We start from the raw sequence: 18,719 nt of genomic DNA on the forward strand, positions 1-18,719 counted from the left end.
GTGTTGTCACACTGCTGAACTGAGAATAACGCAAGGGACAAGGCCATTGGTGGCTCTCAACAACAGGCTCTCAATAACGAAGAAGTTCTTTACTGTGAGGGTGGTGAAACACTACAACAGGTTGCCCAGGGAGGTGGTGGAGGCCTTATCCCTGGGGCCATTCAAGGTCAGGCTTGATGGGGCTCTGAGCAACCTGATCTAGTTGGGGATGTCCCTGCTGACTGCAGGGTGGTTGGCCTAGCTGACCTCTGGAGGACCCTTCCGAGCCAGTGCATTCTATGACTCTAAGTATACCTTACACACATTCTTGTTTAGGAGTTATAAGAAGCCTACCCATTGCGGTCTCCAAATACGTAGCTTCCATAGAGCCTTTCAGACTGGCAGCCTCGATAGACAAATCCTCCAACCAAGGATCCACTGCTGAATGGTTTGAATTCTAAAAGTGAAGGCTCACTTTCTGAAAAAGAACTACCCTAGCATTAGATCATAGGCAGCTGCAGATTGCAGTTCACATTGATCACAATGCTATTACTGCCATAAAACCAATTCATTTCAATTAAACAGTCCTCAAAATTCAAGATGCATTGCTGGGAACGAAACATTAAAAAGGCAGAAAATGACAACAAAGGCTGTTTGTGAAGCAAGCAGTTAGGGATTTAGATAGGAGAGGCTGTAATTGCTTCCTTCCCTGTGCACAGTCTGGGAGAATAAAACTATAGAAGGATTAGGTTGGACTTTCATTGAAGTTGATGTGATTACTGCTATTGACTTCTACGTGTCAATACAGTCTGCAGAATGGATCTCCTGAACTTCAGCAGTACAATTAAACCCCTTCACTGTAAAGTGCTTCCAGTATCTCAGAGCAGAAAGCCCAGTGACTTTCAGCAGAACTTGTTTTCAGAGCCTCTTAGTGGCCTGAGAAACTCTTTCAAAATCAGTTTCAAAGCCAGTGTGCATGTTACATCCCATAAACACTAGTGCTGCTGGCCGTAGCTTCCTGTGGTAATCTATTTTACACTGCTGCTGGAGTTGCAGTTCCTGCACTTCACTGCTGTTCTTTTTTGACAAAAGTGCAGAGTTTAATCATATCAAATAAGGTCTTGAAGGAAGTTTCAGTGTAAATGTTACTATTTATGCCGAGGATAGAAGCAGGCTCAATTTAACATGCCAGCTGCTTTATTCTTCATTAAAGCCACAGTCAAGAGACCTTTTTGTTTTGTAGAAAGCTTTGTTTTCCAGTTGGACAGCTATCTGCAAGTCTCTGATAAAATAATCTCCTAGATTATAAGAATAAAAGCTGAAATGTTTGTTTTATTGAAGCAACTGACCCACAGCCTAGTATTAATACTGGCAAGCTGTTCTGGATGGACACAATATTGCTTCATTTACACTGCAGTAAAGATGCAGTGGAAATTCCACTGGAGCAGTGGTTTACCAAATATTATTCTTTGGTTTGGCTTCTATAAAATGAAGACAGAAGATAGATGCAATAACTGAAGTACAACAATTGTACAGTGCTGTTGTGTACTCTTGTACCAGCCAGCACAGCTGCTCTGCTTTTAAGTCTGGGTGGGAGAATGAGTGCTGTGAATAAAGCCAGAAACTGCTAGGTTCCAAGAGATAGACCAATTCTTGATGCCTTTACACACCCTTGGCACTTATCATCTTTTATCAGCATGAATTTACAAGCTGATAAATGGTCAACCAAGTTACTCAGAGTAACTGTCACCTGGCTTGCCTGGACTAGCAAGTGATCTCAGAGAGTACCACAGTTAAACATTAACCTATAATTGTGACAGACAATCATAACAATTCAGAGGGAACATCAAACACTTTAACATTTTAAGTCTCTAATTGAGTAAGTTTCTGGTTTAGAAGTGTAAGCCAAACAATCCATTTGTTATGAAGCAGAAGCACTGTGCATTTTTCTACATTTTTCATTTTTAGCAACCTTTAAAGGGAGCTCAGTTCCCTATTTTTTTGGTTCAGTGCTTTGCTGTTGTCTCTCTCCTTTTTTTGCATTATGAGAGGCACATTACATAGGGTTTCTGGTTTGTATCTTAAAGGGTTATTTGTGAATGGCTAGGAATACTTTTCCATCCCTTCCTGATGCTGCAAAATCTTTTCTTTAAGAGCCATCTTATGCAGCAACAGGGACATCTTTGACAAACTGGCAACTGGCATATTTCTTAAATCTCATTTATGTGATATTTTACATAAGCAGGGACAAAGCTGAGTCATTTCACAGCATCACAGACTTAGCTGGGTTGGAAAAGATCTCTAGGATCATCGAGTCCAGCCTTTCACCTAACCCTTCTAATTAACTAACCCATGGCACTAAATGCCTCATCCAGCCTCCTGCTCCAAGCTTCCAGACCACTGGGCCCAGGCCCTAGAAGTACTGCTCTCAACACAGAGCAGTGCCCAACAGCACTGCAGAGCCACAAGCAACTGCTTCAGACCTTTCTCAGCTCCAGAATCTGCTCCCTTCAGCAGGCAGGTGCTCTGGAACAGTGGCTGGCACTGGTTCTGCAGGGCTCAGCAGTCCTCTAAGCACACCCAGCCAGAAAAAAGGCCAAGCAGAGGCTGCTTTTCTCTTGCATCTCTTACCTGTTTGTGCCATGCTTTTTGTAAGTTCTATCTCATGTAGGTTAGCTATTCTGTAAGTTACCTATCATACCTATACAGTCCTTTATCTGTTTTCTGCTGCTTCCTGATTCCATGGGTGTAGAAGCTGTTCTCAGTAGCTTTACCCTGGATGGAACTTACCATAGTCTTTACCCTTTATTATTTGCAAGATTCTTGCTGAAGATCTGTTCTTCCCATTTGAGTCTGAGCAAAGGATAGTTAAATTGATGTTTACATCTGTTGGGTGGCGGTCCACAGCACATCTGCCAACCAAAACAATGGAAGAAAATCCATCAGATAGATGACTTCATAATGTGTAATTCTCCATCAACAGTGGGAAGCGTCATGTTTTGAAGGGTAATCATTTCTTGTGGTGCCTACTCCTTTGAGAGACTCATTTCATACTGAGCCAAAGTACCTGAGAAGTGGATCAAATGCATAGAAAAGAAAGAATAGACCTTTCCCATTCCTTGCACCACCTTTTATACATAGTAAAGGAAAACCCTTTCTTCCCACTGATGAAATCTTCTCTGCTCAATAGCACTTGATGTGAACCATGTTTTGACCAAAGCTTGAGTCATATGGTGCAGAAATTTTGGACTGTTGTAAAGTCCCAAGATTGAGCTTCTTATCCGAACAACTTAAGGATCTTTCTTTTTCAAACCATGACTTGAAATGTCTCTTCGGTGCTACCACCCACCTAATATGCTGACTTATGTGTTGTTTAGTAAAAGTATTGCTCTCCTCCTTGTTATTGTTTAGCCGTTGCCAGATGTTCCCATTTGCTTTCCACGTGCCTTTATTTTTTCAGTTGAGATTTCCATCTCAGCTGTTCTTTATCAACTCTCTCCTCTTTGCTCCCTCCTTGGAGGTGTTCAAGGCCAGGCTGGATGAGGCCTTGAGCAACCTGTTCTAGTGGGAGGTGTCCCTGCTTATGGCAGGAGGTCAGAACTGGATGATCCTTGAGGTCCCTTTCAACCTAAACCATTCTGATTCTGCTTTAAGTTCTCTCCTTTCATAAAGGTAGTGATTTTATTATTCAATAAAACAAAAAATCCTGTGCTTTGTTTCTCTCATTCCAGCATCTCTTCTCCTTCCTCTTTGCCAGTGTACATTTGTTTCTAAGTGTGCCATATGTGGGGAGGTAGAAGTGGAATGTTCCAAAGTGCACCGATGCTTTTCTTAGCAGAACTTTGTTACCGCAGTGTATCTGAGATTTCTGGTTGAAAGCAACATTTCCAGCTCCAGAGGAATCCAGTTTAATTGAAACTTACAGAATCACAGAATCAACCAGGTTGGAAGAGACCTCCAAGCTCATCCAGCCCAACCTAGCACCCAGCCCTAGACAATCAACCAGACCATGGCACTAAATGCCCCAGCCAGTCCTTTCTTGAACACCTCCAGGGATGGTGACTCCACCACCTCCCTGGGCAGCCCATTCCAATGCCAATAATTTTCCCTGTCAAGAACTTCCTTCTAACATCCAGCCTAGACCTCCCTTGGTACAGCTTGAGTCCATGTCCCCTTCTGTTGCTGGTTGCCTGAGAGAAGAGGCCAACCCCACCTGGCTACAACCTCCCTTCAGGTAGCTGCAGACAGCAATGAGCTCTGCCCTGAGCCTCCTCTGCTGCAGGCTGCACACCCCCAGCTCCCTCAGCCTCTCCTCACAGGGCTGTGCTCTAGCCCTCTCACCAGCCTTGCTGCCCTTCTCTGGATATGTTCAGGTACCTCAACATCCTTCTTAAATGGAGAGGCCCAGAACTGGACACAGCACTTACCGGCCTGGATTGTGGAGTCCATGTGCAAAAATCTCTGGCGGTTGGTTTGTGCTGTTGAAATGTGGATTGCTGCGCGGGATGGAGTAAGGGACATGGCACAGATCAGTGTTGACGTCGAGGCGCAGTACAGAGCCTGTGAAATCGCTGAGGAGGTTGGAGGAGAAAATAATTGGTTTGAAGAGAATATTTTACTGGTAAATTTGAACCAGCAAAATAAACCACCCACTTGACTGAATAATGCCATCTAGATTGAGTTTATGGCACATGCGAGAACATGGCAGAAGCTATCAAAGATTTGCTTTGGCCAGCGTGTTGCCTCCTTCTGTGGATACTGGGATGCCTCTGACTATGCTTTTGGGGAGCAACCTGATAAAAAGAGGAACTTTCCATTCATCAGTATTGTTTTGTGGCTTCAAACATAATGCTGTTAGCTCTTTTATCCTGTGTCTCCTCTAGACTAGCTATGGATAGAATCACTATGCAGTTACATAATGCTTTTTGCATCCTACTGTTGAATTCAATGACCTCTAGAAAGTACAGTCCAAAAATAATGATATATTAATTAAAAAAAGAAGTTATTGTATTGCTTGTATGATGATGTTGGTATTTTGTTATGAAGAATCATATCTTTCTTGTTACATGAAAGAGGACAGAGCAAAATATTCTCCTTAGTAAAATATTTTCCATACTTTACCAGTTGCAATGGAGGAAGGGAGAACAGGAACTTAAAAGCAGAAAAGCATAAAAACTCTTTTTCACACACCTGAAAAGATGTGATATTTAAATTGATTTTGCCTTTCTTTTTCACTCTTTACAGTAAAGTACTAAAATTGCTCTCTGGCCTTGGTTGTAAGGGCTTAGTACCACACTGTTCTCTAAACTAAGGCCACTGTTGCAACTCTAACAGAGGGAAAAAGCAGGTTGAGAAAATTGTATAGGTAGAACCCAAGTAGGATTGCTTCTTAAATTATGTAGTGTTGTTATTGACAGCAGTGCTTGTTGACACTTTTTTGGAATGTTTGCTCAGTAAATTTGTTGTTCATAGAATAATAATTGGGGAAAAAAGAGGCCTAACCTGCGCTTCAATGCAATTGTACTTGCTGAGGAGGGCTCCACTATTTAGAATCATAGAATCAGTCAGGGTTGGAAGAGACCACAAGGGTCAGCCGGTTCCAATCCCCCCTGCCACAGGCAGGGGCACTGCCCTAGATCAGGCTGGCCACAGCCTCATCCAGCCTGGCCTTAAACACCTCCAGGGACGGGGCCTCAACCACCTCCCGGGGCAACTCATTCCAGCCTCTCACCACTCTCATGCTCAACAACTTCCTCCTCATGGCCAGGCTGAATTTCCTCACCTCCATCTCTGCTCCATTCTCCCCAGTCCTGTCACTACCTGAGAGCCTAAAAAGTCCCTCCCCAGCTTTTTTGTAGGCCCCATTCAGATCCTGGAAGGCCACAAGAAGGTGACCAGGAGCCTCCTCTTCTCCAGCCTGCATAGCCCCAACTCTTTCAGTCTGTCCTCACAGCAGAGCTGCTGCAGCCCTCTGAGCATCCTCGTGGCCCTGCTCTGGACACACTCCAGCATCTTCACATCCCTCTTGTAATAGGGGCTCCAGAACTGGATGCAGTAGCTCCAGAACTGGATGCAGTTTAAATTGCAGTTTAATTGGCTTGATTTGAATTGCAGATCAATTGGCTTGATAACACAGAACTACAAGAAGACATATTTTAGCAGTAAGACTCAGGCACTGAAAATAGTAGGATTATGTAGTAGGGGAAGACAGAGTAAGATTTGTCCTGACAAAGTGCTTTGACTGTATCCCAAAGCCTGTGCAAAACCAGAAGGCAGTAACAGAACTCTCTCAGTTGGTAGTTTTTGTACCTTAAGCCATCCATCTCCTCCATGTCATCTAAAGTGATCATGCCATCTCCCAAGAAAATGTAGAGGAAGCCATCTGGGCCAAAGAGCAGCTGTCCTCCTAGGTGTTTTCGATGTAGTTCTGCTACTTCTAAAAATGCTCTTGCTGTTCTCATATCCACTTGGTGTGGATTTTTCCTGCCATATAAAAGACACAAACAGTTTTCACAGTTCACTATCGTGGCTCTTCTTTCAAATCACCTTCAGTCATTCAGGTTATACTTTCAGATGTGAATGCTCTAACTCGGTGCAAAAACTTCAAACAATGACTTCTGAGAAACTTCACTTGTCCAGCAGTTGTAAACAATATTTTGCTGCCTGCACACAGGAATTAGGAAATAACTATAACTGAAAAATGACAGAACTACTTAACCAAAAAAAAAAAAAAAAGAAAAAAAAGGAAAATCATAAAAAGTCTAAAGCAGTCTTCTCACTGGTCTCCCCAAACTACTCTATGAAAGAAAGTCAGGCCCAAGTATAGACACTGCAAATCTGGTAGGTTAGAAATGGCAAACAGTAAACCGACAGACTTGGTGAGAAATGCAGAACTGGTGTATTTGAGACTTCTACTGATACCTGGATACTGTGTACTCTACGACCCTAAGGATGTGGTCATGAGGTCCAATAGCCCACCGTTCTTGGTTGGTGGTATAAGACACATAGAGCTTTCCATTTTTCTTGTAATTGGGATGGAATGCAAGGCTTAACAGTCCTCTTTCATCTCCTCCCTGCAGTCAAATGAAAAACACAAAGAATTGTGAAGTTAATTATGTTCTTTATTGTGTTTCAGCTGGAACCCAAAAAAAAAAGAAAAAAGTTTCTTTCTTGTGGATAATCTTTGCCCAAACTCTTTTATTTCTTTCCTGACTACTGCACAAAAAGGATTATAAAACATTTCACTTTGGGGAAGTCTTTAAGAGTTAGAACAAGACAATTGTCTATGTAGTTATCTATGCAGAAGTCTCTTACGCCACTTTTGTGGAGTGATTTGTGCATGTAATCTTTGGGAAGCCATGAAGACAAGTTTGAGTGCTGCAAAGGATTCTTTGCTGGGTTACTAGGATGCTTGTAATTCATAGAAGGCAAATAAAAAGGTCTATAATCAGCAGTCACTTCTAATCCAAGTATCCAAAACCTAAAACACAGTGCTGGCTGCCAACTCCCACTGTCTTGGCAATGTGTTTAGAAAACAGTTAAATTGCTTGTGTAATATGTAAACCTTTGTTTTACCCTGGAGGCAGCAACATCAGTTGTCACAACTATGGTGGTCTGTTCATCATATCCACTATAGTGTAGGTAATAAGCAGCCTTGCTCTCTCTGCAGAGAAACCATAGTTTTACATCTGGGCCTTCAAGGGAAAGGGTTTTGTTGGCTTTTTAACACAAAAATAGAAATATCTCCAAACAACTTTCTTTTCTTCCTGTGTTTGCCACAAAGATTAGTGCAGTTAGGGGTTAAGCAGCGAATCCATGTAATGCACTGTGGCAATACGAGTCCCCTGCGTGCCCAAAGGGAAGGCAGTTTTCTCCTTGGCTTCTAAGTGTGTGTAACATTGCTGACCCCCAGTTGTGCTCGTGTACATGAAGAACAAAACTTTGATTCTTTGTTTGCACAGGGGAGAGAAGCTGAGGCTCAGACATAAGCAGGGGACAAAATGAATGGTTCAAATGCAGCTCATCTAGGTGATTATTCACAAGGTGAGAGCTGGTTTGGGGTCCAGCTCAAGGCTTGCCAGCCTCCCAAACCACTGACTCTGGGGTAGATTCAACTGCTGCAGCTCTGCACCCGTAAGGAGACAATGTTTTGCAACTCCAACCACACCCACGATAACCAATTATGAAATTTGAAATTATAAGAGAGAATGAAGCTTTTAAAATGCATTTGCAATTGCCAGTGATGGATGGGCCTGTCTTCCTCTTGAAAAACTTCCCACAAAAGGCCTAATTGGAAAAGTGCACAGCTTTAATTTACTTTAATTCAACATGATTGCCATACTTCCTTTTTAATCACAACCACCAAAGAGAAACCTGAGTCAGAAGTGGAGATGTAAATAGGTCAAGAGATTTCCATAGAAAGAGATTTGTACAGTGAAATCTGGATCCTGCTAATTCAGAGGCAGCCAAAGTAGCTGGTTTGTTTGCTAGGGAAGCTGAGTTTCAGAGGGTTATCAGAGAGGTTCTAGTCAGAGTTGCCAAATCAGTTGCAGTCCCCATCAATGAAGGGACTGGTAGTCTAGCTCCTTCTCCTCTAGGAAACAAAAACAATTCTGCAGCTGAGTCTGAGCTGACTGTAGATATTATTGTACAAGTTTCTAAGAGTTTTGACCAAGTTGCTCTGATAAAGTCAGAAGCAAAGGGAGGCAAATTGGTTGCTTTGGGAACAGTAAGGCATATTCCAAAGATCTTCTTCTTCTTCTTCTTCTTCTTCTTCTGAGAGATGAGTTCAACTCATTTAAGTGCCCAGGAATGTCAGTGAGTCACCCCTGGCCTGCCATTCAAGGTGAGTTATTGAAAGTCTTGGTAAGAAAAGGCCTTTCTGTTACTAAGCTGGTATTTTATTTAGCACTTGATGTCATAGGATTAGTCTCAGCGTGAAAGTGAAGCTGTTGAAAGCATAAACAGGTGAAAATTAAATTAAGAGCTTTTAATGAAGCAGACATGAGACAGGAATTTGATGAGTGAAACACGGGACCTTGCAAGGTAGCAAGCATGGCAAGTTGTGTGCTCAGGATCAGGCCAGAACTTTTACTGATTTCTGTCTTGGCTGATGCTGTTATAGACTGCCATGCATTGCTTTGTTTGTAGAATGTAGCTATTGCTTCCTGAAAAGTCACACTGCTTGCTGTTTTTCCAAGCAAGCCAGGCACACTGTGTTCTAAGCAGTCTATTTATTCATCTGTTCAGTAAAAACTTTGGAAGTATCCCTCTAAGATAACTGAAATCAGTGCAGCATCAAGCCATGAGCTGGCTTATGGTCAACTAGAAACCCAGCTGAGTTTTTTCCATACTTACTTCTTCTGGGTCTGGAAAACAATTGTTCATGTGAACTTTCAGCTTTATCACTAACTGGCAGGCCTGCTCTGGATGGTGCCAGAAAGTATCTAGTTTTCTGTAGTGTTATGTCTCCTACGCTGTGGGGTAAACTGAGAGGTATCCAGCAAAATCCCTTGTGAGTTGTCATTTTGATACTGTCAAACTCCCTAATTATGGACCAAATTTCAAAATTTCAGATTTCCCCTACAGAATAATCTCACTTTTATTTTCTGTCAATGGGCTTTTGATGTCTCCTGTGAAACCAGCTTCCCAGGCTTCATAGTCTCGTCCTGTAGATACCGTGTATCAAATAGCTCTCTATTTTTCTTGGCAGCTTAATGACCTATTGAGGCCTTTTAAAGCCTGCCTTTAGATGAAATCAGCAGCAACAAACAGTAGATGACATAGAAGCTCGTGTGAGACCCTGCACTACACTATTTGATGAAATAACCATTAACGTTTGTCAGGCGTATAAGAAAGGGCAAGAGGAATGAGACAAATCTTTGTATTCCATTGAGACGTCTGTTGAAAACAAAAAATGATGCTTGGCTGAAATGAGTATTAATTACCTAAACATACTGTGGACTGGGGCCCATTTAAATCCCTATTGTGACTAAACTTGGAAGCTCACACTTCCCATGTCTGCCCGCTCAGCTCTTCAGTATGAACACTCCTGTCTTCTCTTCACACTAACTGCACATTTTACACCAATACTACACTTTGTCTTAAAACCAGTTTTCCATGGGCCAGGTGATAAGCTTCAGCTAAGGAGTTCTCTGAAAGTCAAAAGATACTTCTGAAACCCAGCTCGGTCTAGTGTAGGACCACAAGCATAGAATCATAGAATCAGCCAGGTTGGAAGAGACCTCCAAGCTCATCCAGTCCAACCTAGCACCCAGCCCTAGCCAGTCAACCAGACCATGGCACTAAGTGCCCCAGACAGGCTTTGCTTGAACACCTCCAGGGATGGTGACTCCACCACCTCCCTGGGCAGCCCATTCCAATGCCAATAACTCTCTCTGGCAACAACTTCCTCCTAACATCCAGCCTAGACCTCCCCCAGCACAACTTGAGACTCTGTCCCCTTCTGTTGCTGGTTGTCTGGGAGAAGAGCCCAACCCCCACCTGGCTACAACTGTGCTACCTTAAGTCAGTACAAAGCCAAGTAAAGATGAATTGTATGTATTAAAGTGTTTCTTTTAATTTTGAAATGGTACCTGTGGTTAGGTACACTGCACGCATGAAACTCAATGTGTTTCTTTACTTTGCAATTTTAAATGCTTGGTTAGGTACATTATGCCAACTCTCCAAGTATATTACACCAGTAAGTATTCTCAAGACATGTTTTTAATCTCAATTTTGGCATTGTGTTTTTTGCCATAATACATTTACACTTGTAAAACTCTGAAACAACTGTACACCACCATCCACTTTGTATTTGGATTAACACTAAGAGGGGAGTAATCACTTCATTGGAATAGTGGATTTTTATAGAAAGCTGGTTTTTTTTCATATAAGCACTCATTAGAAGTGGGCTCTACTCCAGTCTGTGTGCTCCCAAATGTACTCTGGTATATCTCTGGTATTATATATAGAAGTATGATTATATTATTAAGCTGCCATACTTTTTCTGTAACAGAGAAACTTTTGCTGCTGTTGTTTTTAGGACATGCTGCCATTTCATTACATCACTGTGTGTATTATTTCCTATAGTAAATACAGAGCAATGTATGGGAATGCCTTAACTGCTATTGTTAGCATTTCAAATAGATCATATTGCAAGCATGACCCTTAATTACGTAACCTTAATTAATTTTAGTAAGCAAACCCAGACATGAGCATCTAGTTCCATTACTCTGTGTGGCTTAATAGAATCATAGAAACATAGAATCATAGAATCAACCAGGTTGGAAGAGACCTCCAAGATCATCCAGTCCAACCTAGCACCCAGCCCTATCCAGTCAACTAGACTATGGCACCAAGTGCCCCATCCAGTCTCCTCTTGAAGATCTCCAGGGACGGTGCCTCCACCACCTCCCTGGGCAGCCCATTCCAATGGGAAATGTAGGCAGCAGGTTAGGAGTTCTCCTTTAAAACTGATTTCAGATGTTATAAAATAGTGGTATGTACACTTAACAGCCTTTTCATCTGGACAGTCCCATGCTTATGCTGAAAATGAGCAGCAACCTTCTTCAAAAGGGCTTGTGCTGAAAATGTGTCAGTGGTCATTTGTGACCTAGAGTAGTGACTGCATTGTAAGGTCTGTCACTCGTTTTCAGCTGCTGGGTAACTTGCTGAGTTAGTTTGATCAGCCTTATTTCAGCTTACTTCCGATGTAATAAATACCAGAACTAACATGCAGCACTGTGTGTTTGATCTTAAGGAGTTCTACTTTTAATAAACCTAGGAGAAGGGGTCATGGAACATCTAAAGTCTCTTATCAGGCACTACCATATGAGCTCTCCCGAAAGGGGGTTCTAATTAGGAGATCCCCAAAGAATCTCTGTTTGTTTGAACCTTCCTTTGCTGGATCTTGCTGTCGAGCTGAAGATCAATGTCAGGTATTTTTCTCAGCAGGAAGTATTTGCTTAATCAACGTATTTTGGGAATTTGGCGCCAGCACAGGATAGAAACCTGACTATAGCAGAAGCAGAAGCCAGCAGAAGCCCTGCTTCAAGGGCACACCTTCCCCTCTCGAAGCCACAGCAACTACGGTGAGAAATGTAAGGGGGAGGTGCCTCTGGCAGGTGAAAGGGGACAGCAAATACAGAATGAGAAAACCAGAACTTAATTGGGCTGTAGGTATGCTAGAGGAACAGAGCTCTGATAGACCTCTTGGGTGTTGAGAGCCGAAGTGCTTTGCTATCTGAACATCTGTGGGGCCTGAGGCCTCTGGCAAGGGAAGAATTTGTAACATAAGACATTTACCTTAGGGAAAAATAATTACCCTGATGTCATGGCTCAGTATAGTATACATACTAAACCCTATCTCCAAAGATTTCCCTTTTTCCTGTTGTGCCACAAAGCCTCACGATGACTTTCCTAATTTATAAAAGGTTTTGCAATTGTCTGAGGATTTGATTAGAAACATTGCCAGTGTTTTTAACTGTTTTTAACAGATGCACTGTGTGAATACTTGACTTAATAACTTTAGATAGAGGAATTCTTTACAAATAAATGTATAGAGGAAAAACACTTACGGGGCTAAACTCCTACTTGGAATGCAGGCATAAATCCTGCCGTGGTTAGAGGTGGGCTTTGTTCAGTTAGGTGCAGGCAGGACTGGTGGTCAAAGGGCACTCATCCTGAAGTTGTCTGCTCTGATGTTTGCAGTGATACTGAAATGCTCAGGGTTTTGTACAGGACAACTGCACCCACAGTAAAGTAATGACATCCCACTCCTTTAGTGCCCAGGGGCTCTAATGTCCAGAGCTCTCTAACCTACCCAGTGGTAGTACCCAGAGCTCTCAAACCTACCCCATGGTAGTACCCAGAGCTCTCAAACCTACCCAATGGTAGTTTGAGGGTAATTCCCAAGACCAGTCCTGCATGGATTTTGAATGGGGACTCTCTGCACTTGGGGTGCAGTCAGTGCAGCTATTCACAGAATTACACACACAGAGTTACTGTGCAGTGTAGTTTTCCAGCAAAAGAGCTCAGGAGTGGCCAAGGGAAACAAATGAAAGTGGTTTGAGATCTAGAGATAGCACTGGGCCTTTAAACCTAGTTTTAATTCTTACTTTTGGTGCAGCAAAGGCAGAATTTTGGCATGGCCTCGATTGTGTTTTCTTTTCCTTACCTTCACAGTCCTTTGAAGATACCGGTCACTAAGTGCAGGACCTTTCACTTCTAGTCCTAGTCCTCTGTACTTAATTTTTTTTAATTACTCAACTCCAGATTTTGATGTTCTGCTGGGCAAGTCTTTAGTTTAATCCAAATGACAATCCTCGTCCCCTGATAACACAATTCTTCCTTCCCGTCCTCCTAAAGAAAGTACATGAAACTTATAAATGCAGATACCAACCCAACACAAACCCACAGCTTGCCTCCTTCACACTCTTCTAATGAGACATGAACCCTGCTTTGACAACTCTCCCAATTATTGGTTAGGAGCAGCTAAAATCTCTGAGGCTGCCAAGAGCCGGCCAATAATTGAGAGGTTTTGGGCAGAGTGACATACGACTGTGAGTGTGCTTGCAAGGAGGTGGCCATGAGCCCATGTGAGGTCTGCATCTGGACTGAGAAACTTTATGTACTGCACTACTTTAGGAGAATTGGAATAACAGAAGACAGTGGAAATCAGTCCCGGAAGAGGGAGATTCAAATAAAGACCAGATGATTATTGCATTCAGTAAAGCTGGCTCAAGAAGGTGTGAATTACACACTTTCCTGCACCACAGAGGCCTCTTGAGCTGTAAGCAGCATTGATCCTCTGGGAACACAGGTGGTGATTCCACCTCTGTCCCCAGCTGGATTTATTTTCAAGGAAGCTTTACATTCTACTAGCAATTCAGTGAGTAGTTCACCAGCGGAGGCCACTAAGGGAAGGTAAAAACATAAGCATGCTCCTTCTTATTTTCCTGGCATGCCTCCACTCTCTGCTATTTATTTATTTGGCCTATCTGCTCTCCTCTGCTTTTCCTCTTCAGCATTCTTGCACTATAGAGTGTCTTCTCCTGACAGCTTTTCAGCTGCACTGGTGTGAGGTCTATTGTGTTGTAGAATTAGCCTTCTAGGAAAGCAAGAAAGCTTCCTCCAAGTGAACGAGCATGCAGTAAGCGTTGGGAAATTTACTGACCATGAAAATCCTTCATTAATAGGGAGAATGGGCTTGATGACCTTTGTGTTTTCTCTCCTTCTTGCTGCTGCTTTTAAGCTTTACCCACCTTTTCATGGCATTTCTGGGATAAAGGCAAATTTTACAACCTTCTTTCAGTGGGCAGTCCAATAAAATTGGCTCAGATGAGACCCCAAAGAGAAGAGGCTGCGTCACATTCACAGATACACCACCTGATGACAAGAGACTAATAACCTCTTTTCTATTCATCATAGCGGTGTCTTTAGTCTTCCAATCAAGGATGATTTTTAACTTAGACCCAATTTTAGACCTATCTAACATTACTTTCCTGTAAACACAAACAATACAGATAAATCTGATTAGTGATTTACTGTCCTATCCACGCTGAAATTTGACCGTGGTCCTGTCAGACATAGGCTCTGGTTTTATCATGCTCTCATTCTTTCTCTATATGTAACTTAGCTTTATTTTTTCAGCAGCATATTTTGTACAACATTTCCTTCAGGTTAAGATACAGATATAGTGGCAGAGAGGCATTAAAGCCATTATAATTCAATACAGAAATCACTTTTGTATGTCATGGCATTTCAGCCAATTGCTTTGGACACTGCTACAGATGAAAATATGCTATGGCAAAACAAAAATCTCCTTGGGCTGCTGAATTCAGATTTTTCATGAATGTCCACCAAAAAAAATGTGAGGCACTTGAAAATTAATCTTTTTTTTCCCTTTTTTTTTTTTTTTTTTTTTTGGTGCTGAAGGAGGGGAAAGAGAAACCAACAAAGAAGGCTGTATGGTGACACATTGCGAGTTTGACAGTGCTTATGTAAAATGAACCAACCTACAACAAATACTCTCCTCTGATAATTGAAAACAAATTCATGCTGTTTTACCGTGACCACTTTATATGGAAATTTAGGCATATAATTCAGAACAGAATAACAGTAATTATCATACTCTCTCCATTAAATTAAAACCAGAAATGTTGATCTGTCTAATTGTAGGCATTAGAAAAATAACTGGTTTCAAAAAAAGAGAGATGCACATGGAAGGATGCCTTGGTGACATTACTCTGCCTTACAAACAACTCTGTCTTTCTCCTTTGGCTTGCAGTAGCGAACTGCTGTCTGTTACAGCACATACCTGCTTTTTCTCTCTGTAAGGGCAATGTTTCATTCACATAAGCTACGTATGGGACAGGGGCAGAAACAGCAAACTATACTGGGTATGTGCATCATGTCTGTACAGCTGGGTCAGAAAGATATTGAAGCACCTCACCCTCATGCTTCTGAGAAATCACTGAATGGGAGCTAGGAAGAAGGAAGCATTTGAATTCCAAGGGTCTTCCCAGCTGGGTACTTTGCCAGTCCCATCAGCCTGATGGTGCTTTAGGAGCTGCAAAGTTCAGGGGGAGGAAGGCTGACATGCAACCTAGCTGCACTGCTGCACTTAAACAAGAGTTTGGATTTCAAATACCGACTCCAGAAATCAAATCATTAGTTTAATTTTTTTTAAGTAAGCCTTTAAAAATGTATGTCATTTGCCAGCTGCCTGAAAACAAGGGCTCAGTAAATCCAGAGAAAACCAGGTTTTTCCACTGACATTTTGTGAAGCTAAAATAATCAGGCACTTTTGTGGACCACTCCTATAGGTCTTGCCTGTACTCTCAGCTAAAACAGTGCAAAAATACTAATAACTTGAAGAGAGACAGGAAGATTTGTATGAAATGTGCCAAGTGGAAAAAGCAGGGTGGTGGAGGATATACGGTTTGCTCTTCATGACTAGAATCTGTATATAAGAGGAGAATGATGGCAATCCGCAGCCGTGTTGACAATTCAGACATACAGGAAATACCCTTGTAGGAAACTAATACCAGCTGGGTTTGGCCCAAGATGTGTGAATGAGAAATATGTTTCTTGTTGAGAATGCAAAGATAGTTTTGGACATGGGCAAGAAGGAATGCAGAGTTATAAAAATGAAATAGGGTGAGGCACTGCATGCATATGGAGCAATTAGAGGAACGTGTTTGTGTGCGTCAATAGCTGATGCGGACTTAGAGCTTCACAATTCATTTGTCCTGGGACTACCAGTAAATTATGATGAAAAAAGCCCTCAGTACCAATGGCCAGGAGCTCTCTGAATGAGGACAGGATTTGAAAACGCTGACTTGTCTAAGCTACCACATTCCCTGAGAGAGAGGGAAGTTTGCTTGTGACACATGCTATGCTTGGTGGGGGAAATCAGTAAAACAGTTGTAAAATTGGGGATCTGTAGTATTTTTGTGACTTGTTTAATTAGTTTTAGGTAAAAGAATGTCAATAACTGAGATGCCATATTTCATTTGGCCCTTCCTGAGAAGCTTTCAGTCCACGCTTGGTGAGAGTATGTTTTCAGAATCTCAGAATATTCTCACTCCTCTCTGTCCTGTTCTTGCATTAACTGTCTGAGATTTTAGTGTCTGTTCTTGGCATGGGAAGGCTCTCTGGTTTCTGACGAAGCCATTGCCAGCATTCTGAGGTTCCCAAGCTTCGCTGCCTGCGGGGTGGATTTTTGCCCCTCCCTTGACACCCTCATCTACTTGTGAAGCCCCAGCAGTGCTGATTTTTCTGTTATTTGTGAGGCTAATGAATGCCTTGCGTGGACAAGAAAAAGTTCCAGGCTCTCTTTTTGGTGCGTATTTCACTCTGTCAGACTAGACCTCAGTACTGTTGTCCCTTCTCTAGGCTCAGTCTTTAAATTCTCTTTTTAAAGAAAATTATTGAGAGGATAAAAGGTTTGCTCACCTTTTGTGCCTGTCAAGATCCTGAATTAACCCTGCTCCAGGTTCAGAGACACCCATTATACCTGTTCCTCAGCTGAGCAGTGCTTATACAATGGCAGTAAGCTGTTATTGTATCTTGGGCTTCTTTTGCTTCTCAGCAGATTGTTGACATACCTGAACAGAATTATTCTTACCACTGCTAAGCACTGCTGGAGGCATTTATGTAACACATAGTAAGTGTTTTAGTGCTTAGCCAGAATGCACAATGCAAAAAAAGAGATGGAAAATTACAGTGGCTATTTTGAGTCTTTGATTTTTCATTCTTTTTTTTTCTTAACACACATTGAACCTGAAACCTTTGGACAGGGTGTCCGTGGAATCACAAGTTGTTCACACACCAGTGGCACACCGTGGCATGGTTTGGTGAAGAGATTACATTCAAGTTGACATAGGCTGGCTGAAGAAGCAGCCAGGATGAGCAGCAGCCCATTACAGACTCCACTGCAGCTCCAAGTTTGAGCAGACCGTCAGGGCTGAGTTCTGTGCTCACTAGCTGGCAGGCTAGTAGGCGACTCGCTGCTAAGTCCATTCTTTGTCCTCTGGAAATGACTTATCAGTACCTCTGTCAGCTGCCTTGTAGAACTGTTTTATACTAGCACATTATGAGGAGAAGCTGGAGGAGGCTAAACAGGGGAGGCTCAGGGGTGACCTCACTGCTGCCTACAACTACCTGAAGGGAGGTTGTAGCCAGGTGGGGTTGGGCTCTGCTGCCAGACAACCAGCAACAGAACAAGGGGACACAGTCGCAAATTGTGGCAGGGGAGGTCTAGGCTGTGTTTTTGGAGGAAGTTCTTGCCAGAGAGAGTGATTGGCATTGGAATGGGCTGCTCAGGGAGGTGGTGGAGTCACCATCCCTGGAGGTGTTCAAGAAAAGCCTGGTTGAGGCACTTAGTGTCATGATCTAGTTGACTGGGTAGGGCTGGATAATAGGTTGGATTGGATGATCTTGGAGGTCTCTTCCAACCTGGTTGATTCTATGATTCTATGATCCCCTGCTAGGCTGTACTCACAAAGCATTACTTTCATTTACACCCACTGTGGGATGTGCACATCTGCCTTTCAAGTGAGAATTTATGGCTGAGCAAGGCTTGAATTTTCCAAGCTGTTTATGTGCTCTGCAGAAACTCACTACATGCACACAGAAACATGCATCCAGCATTTAGATGACCACACATTCCCTTGTCTCTGCAGTTTAAACTCCCATCAAACATCATTCTTTTTTGTAGTCCCAAAAGTGGGACATGAGTGGATATAAACAGTGCACACATACTTGATTTGCATATCCTAAGGCTTATGAAGGACCTAGAAGAATTTGGCATAGGAGAAGTTAATATTGTTCTGCCTCCAGTATTTGGTTCCAATGTTGGGGGGAAAAAGGCTTTTGAAAGATGTGCATTTCATGGATGTGCCTGTGTTTTTTAAAGCACTCATTAAATTATGGTTATCCCACGGACTTTAAATATTGACATTTCTGAGTGGGGTTTCATTTTTATCCTGCCAAGTGCTGTAAATTCCTGTTTTGGATCCTGAGGATTTCGGTGGAGGTGGAAAACCACTAATAATTTCTTCTTGTTCACACAACTTATATTGACTTGCATGGTTTGACTTGAAGCAGACCCTTTCTGTTGATGCTGATAACACTGCTCTGAGTATAAACCAAACTCCTTTGGAGTAGGAAAGAGTAAAATTTCCTCTAAGTAACGGCAATGATAATTACCTTACTATTAAATTTTGTTTCACAAG

The 18,719-nt window shown here is 42.4% G+C and overlaps 1 protein-coding gene across 1 annotated transcript in view; it reads right to left on the minus strand.

The window, feature by feature from the left end:
• Positions 1-18,719, minus strand: part of HHIP (hedgehog interacting protein) — a 73,621-nt gene that overhangs the window by 13,951 nt on the left and 40,951 nt on the right. Inside the window, exons 5-9 of the mRNA XM_064149491.1 lie at positions 6,901-7,052; positions 6,289-6,462; positions 4,407-4,550; positions 2,770-2,891; positions 334-457 (exon numbers count right to left, since the gene is read on the minus strand). Coding sequence (XP_064005561.1) covers positions 334-457; positions 2,770-2,891; positions 4,407-4,550; positions 6,289-6,462; positions 6,901-7,052 — 716 coding nt within the window. The remainder of the gene's footprint in view (positions 1-333; positions 458-2,769; positions 2,892-4,406; positions 4,551-6,288; positions 6,463-6,900; positions 7,053-18,719) is intronic.

The sequence above is a fragment of the Pogoniulus pusillus genome, chromosome 10 (assembly GCF_015220805.1).
Source record: "Pogoniulus pusillus isolate bPogPus1 chromosome 10, bPogPus1.pri, whole genome shotgun sequence".
In the NCBI taxonomy this organism is placed as follows: Eukaryota; Metazoa; Chordata; class Aves; order Piciformes; family Lybiidae; genus Pogoniulus; species Pogoniulus pusillus.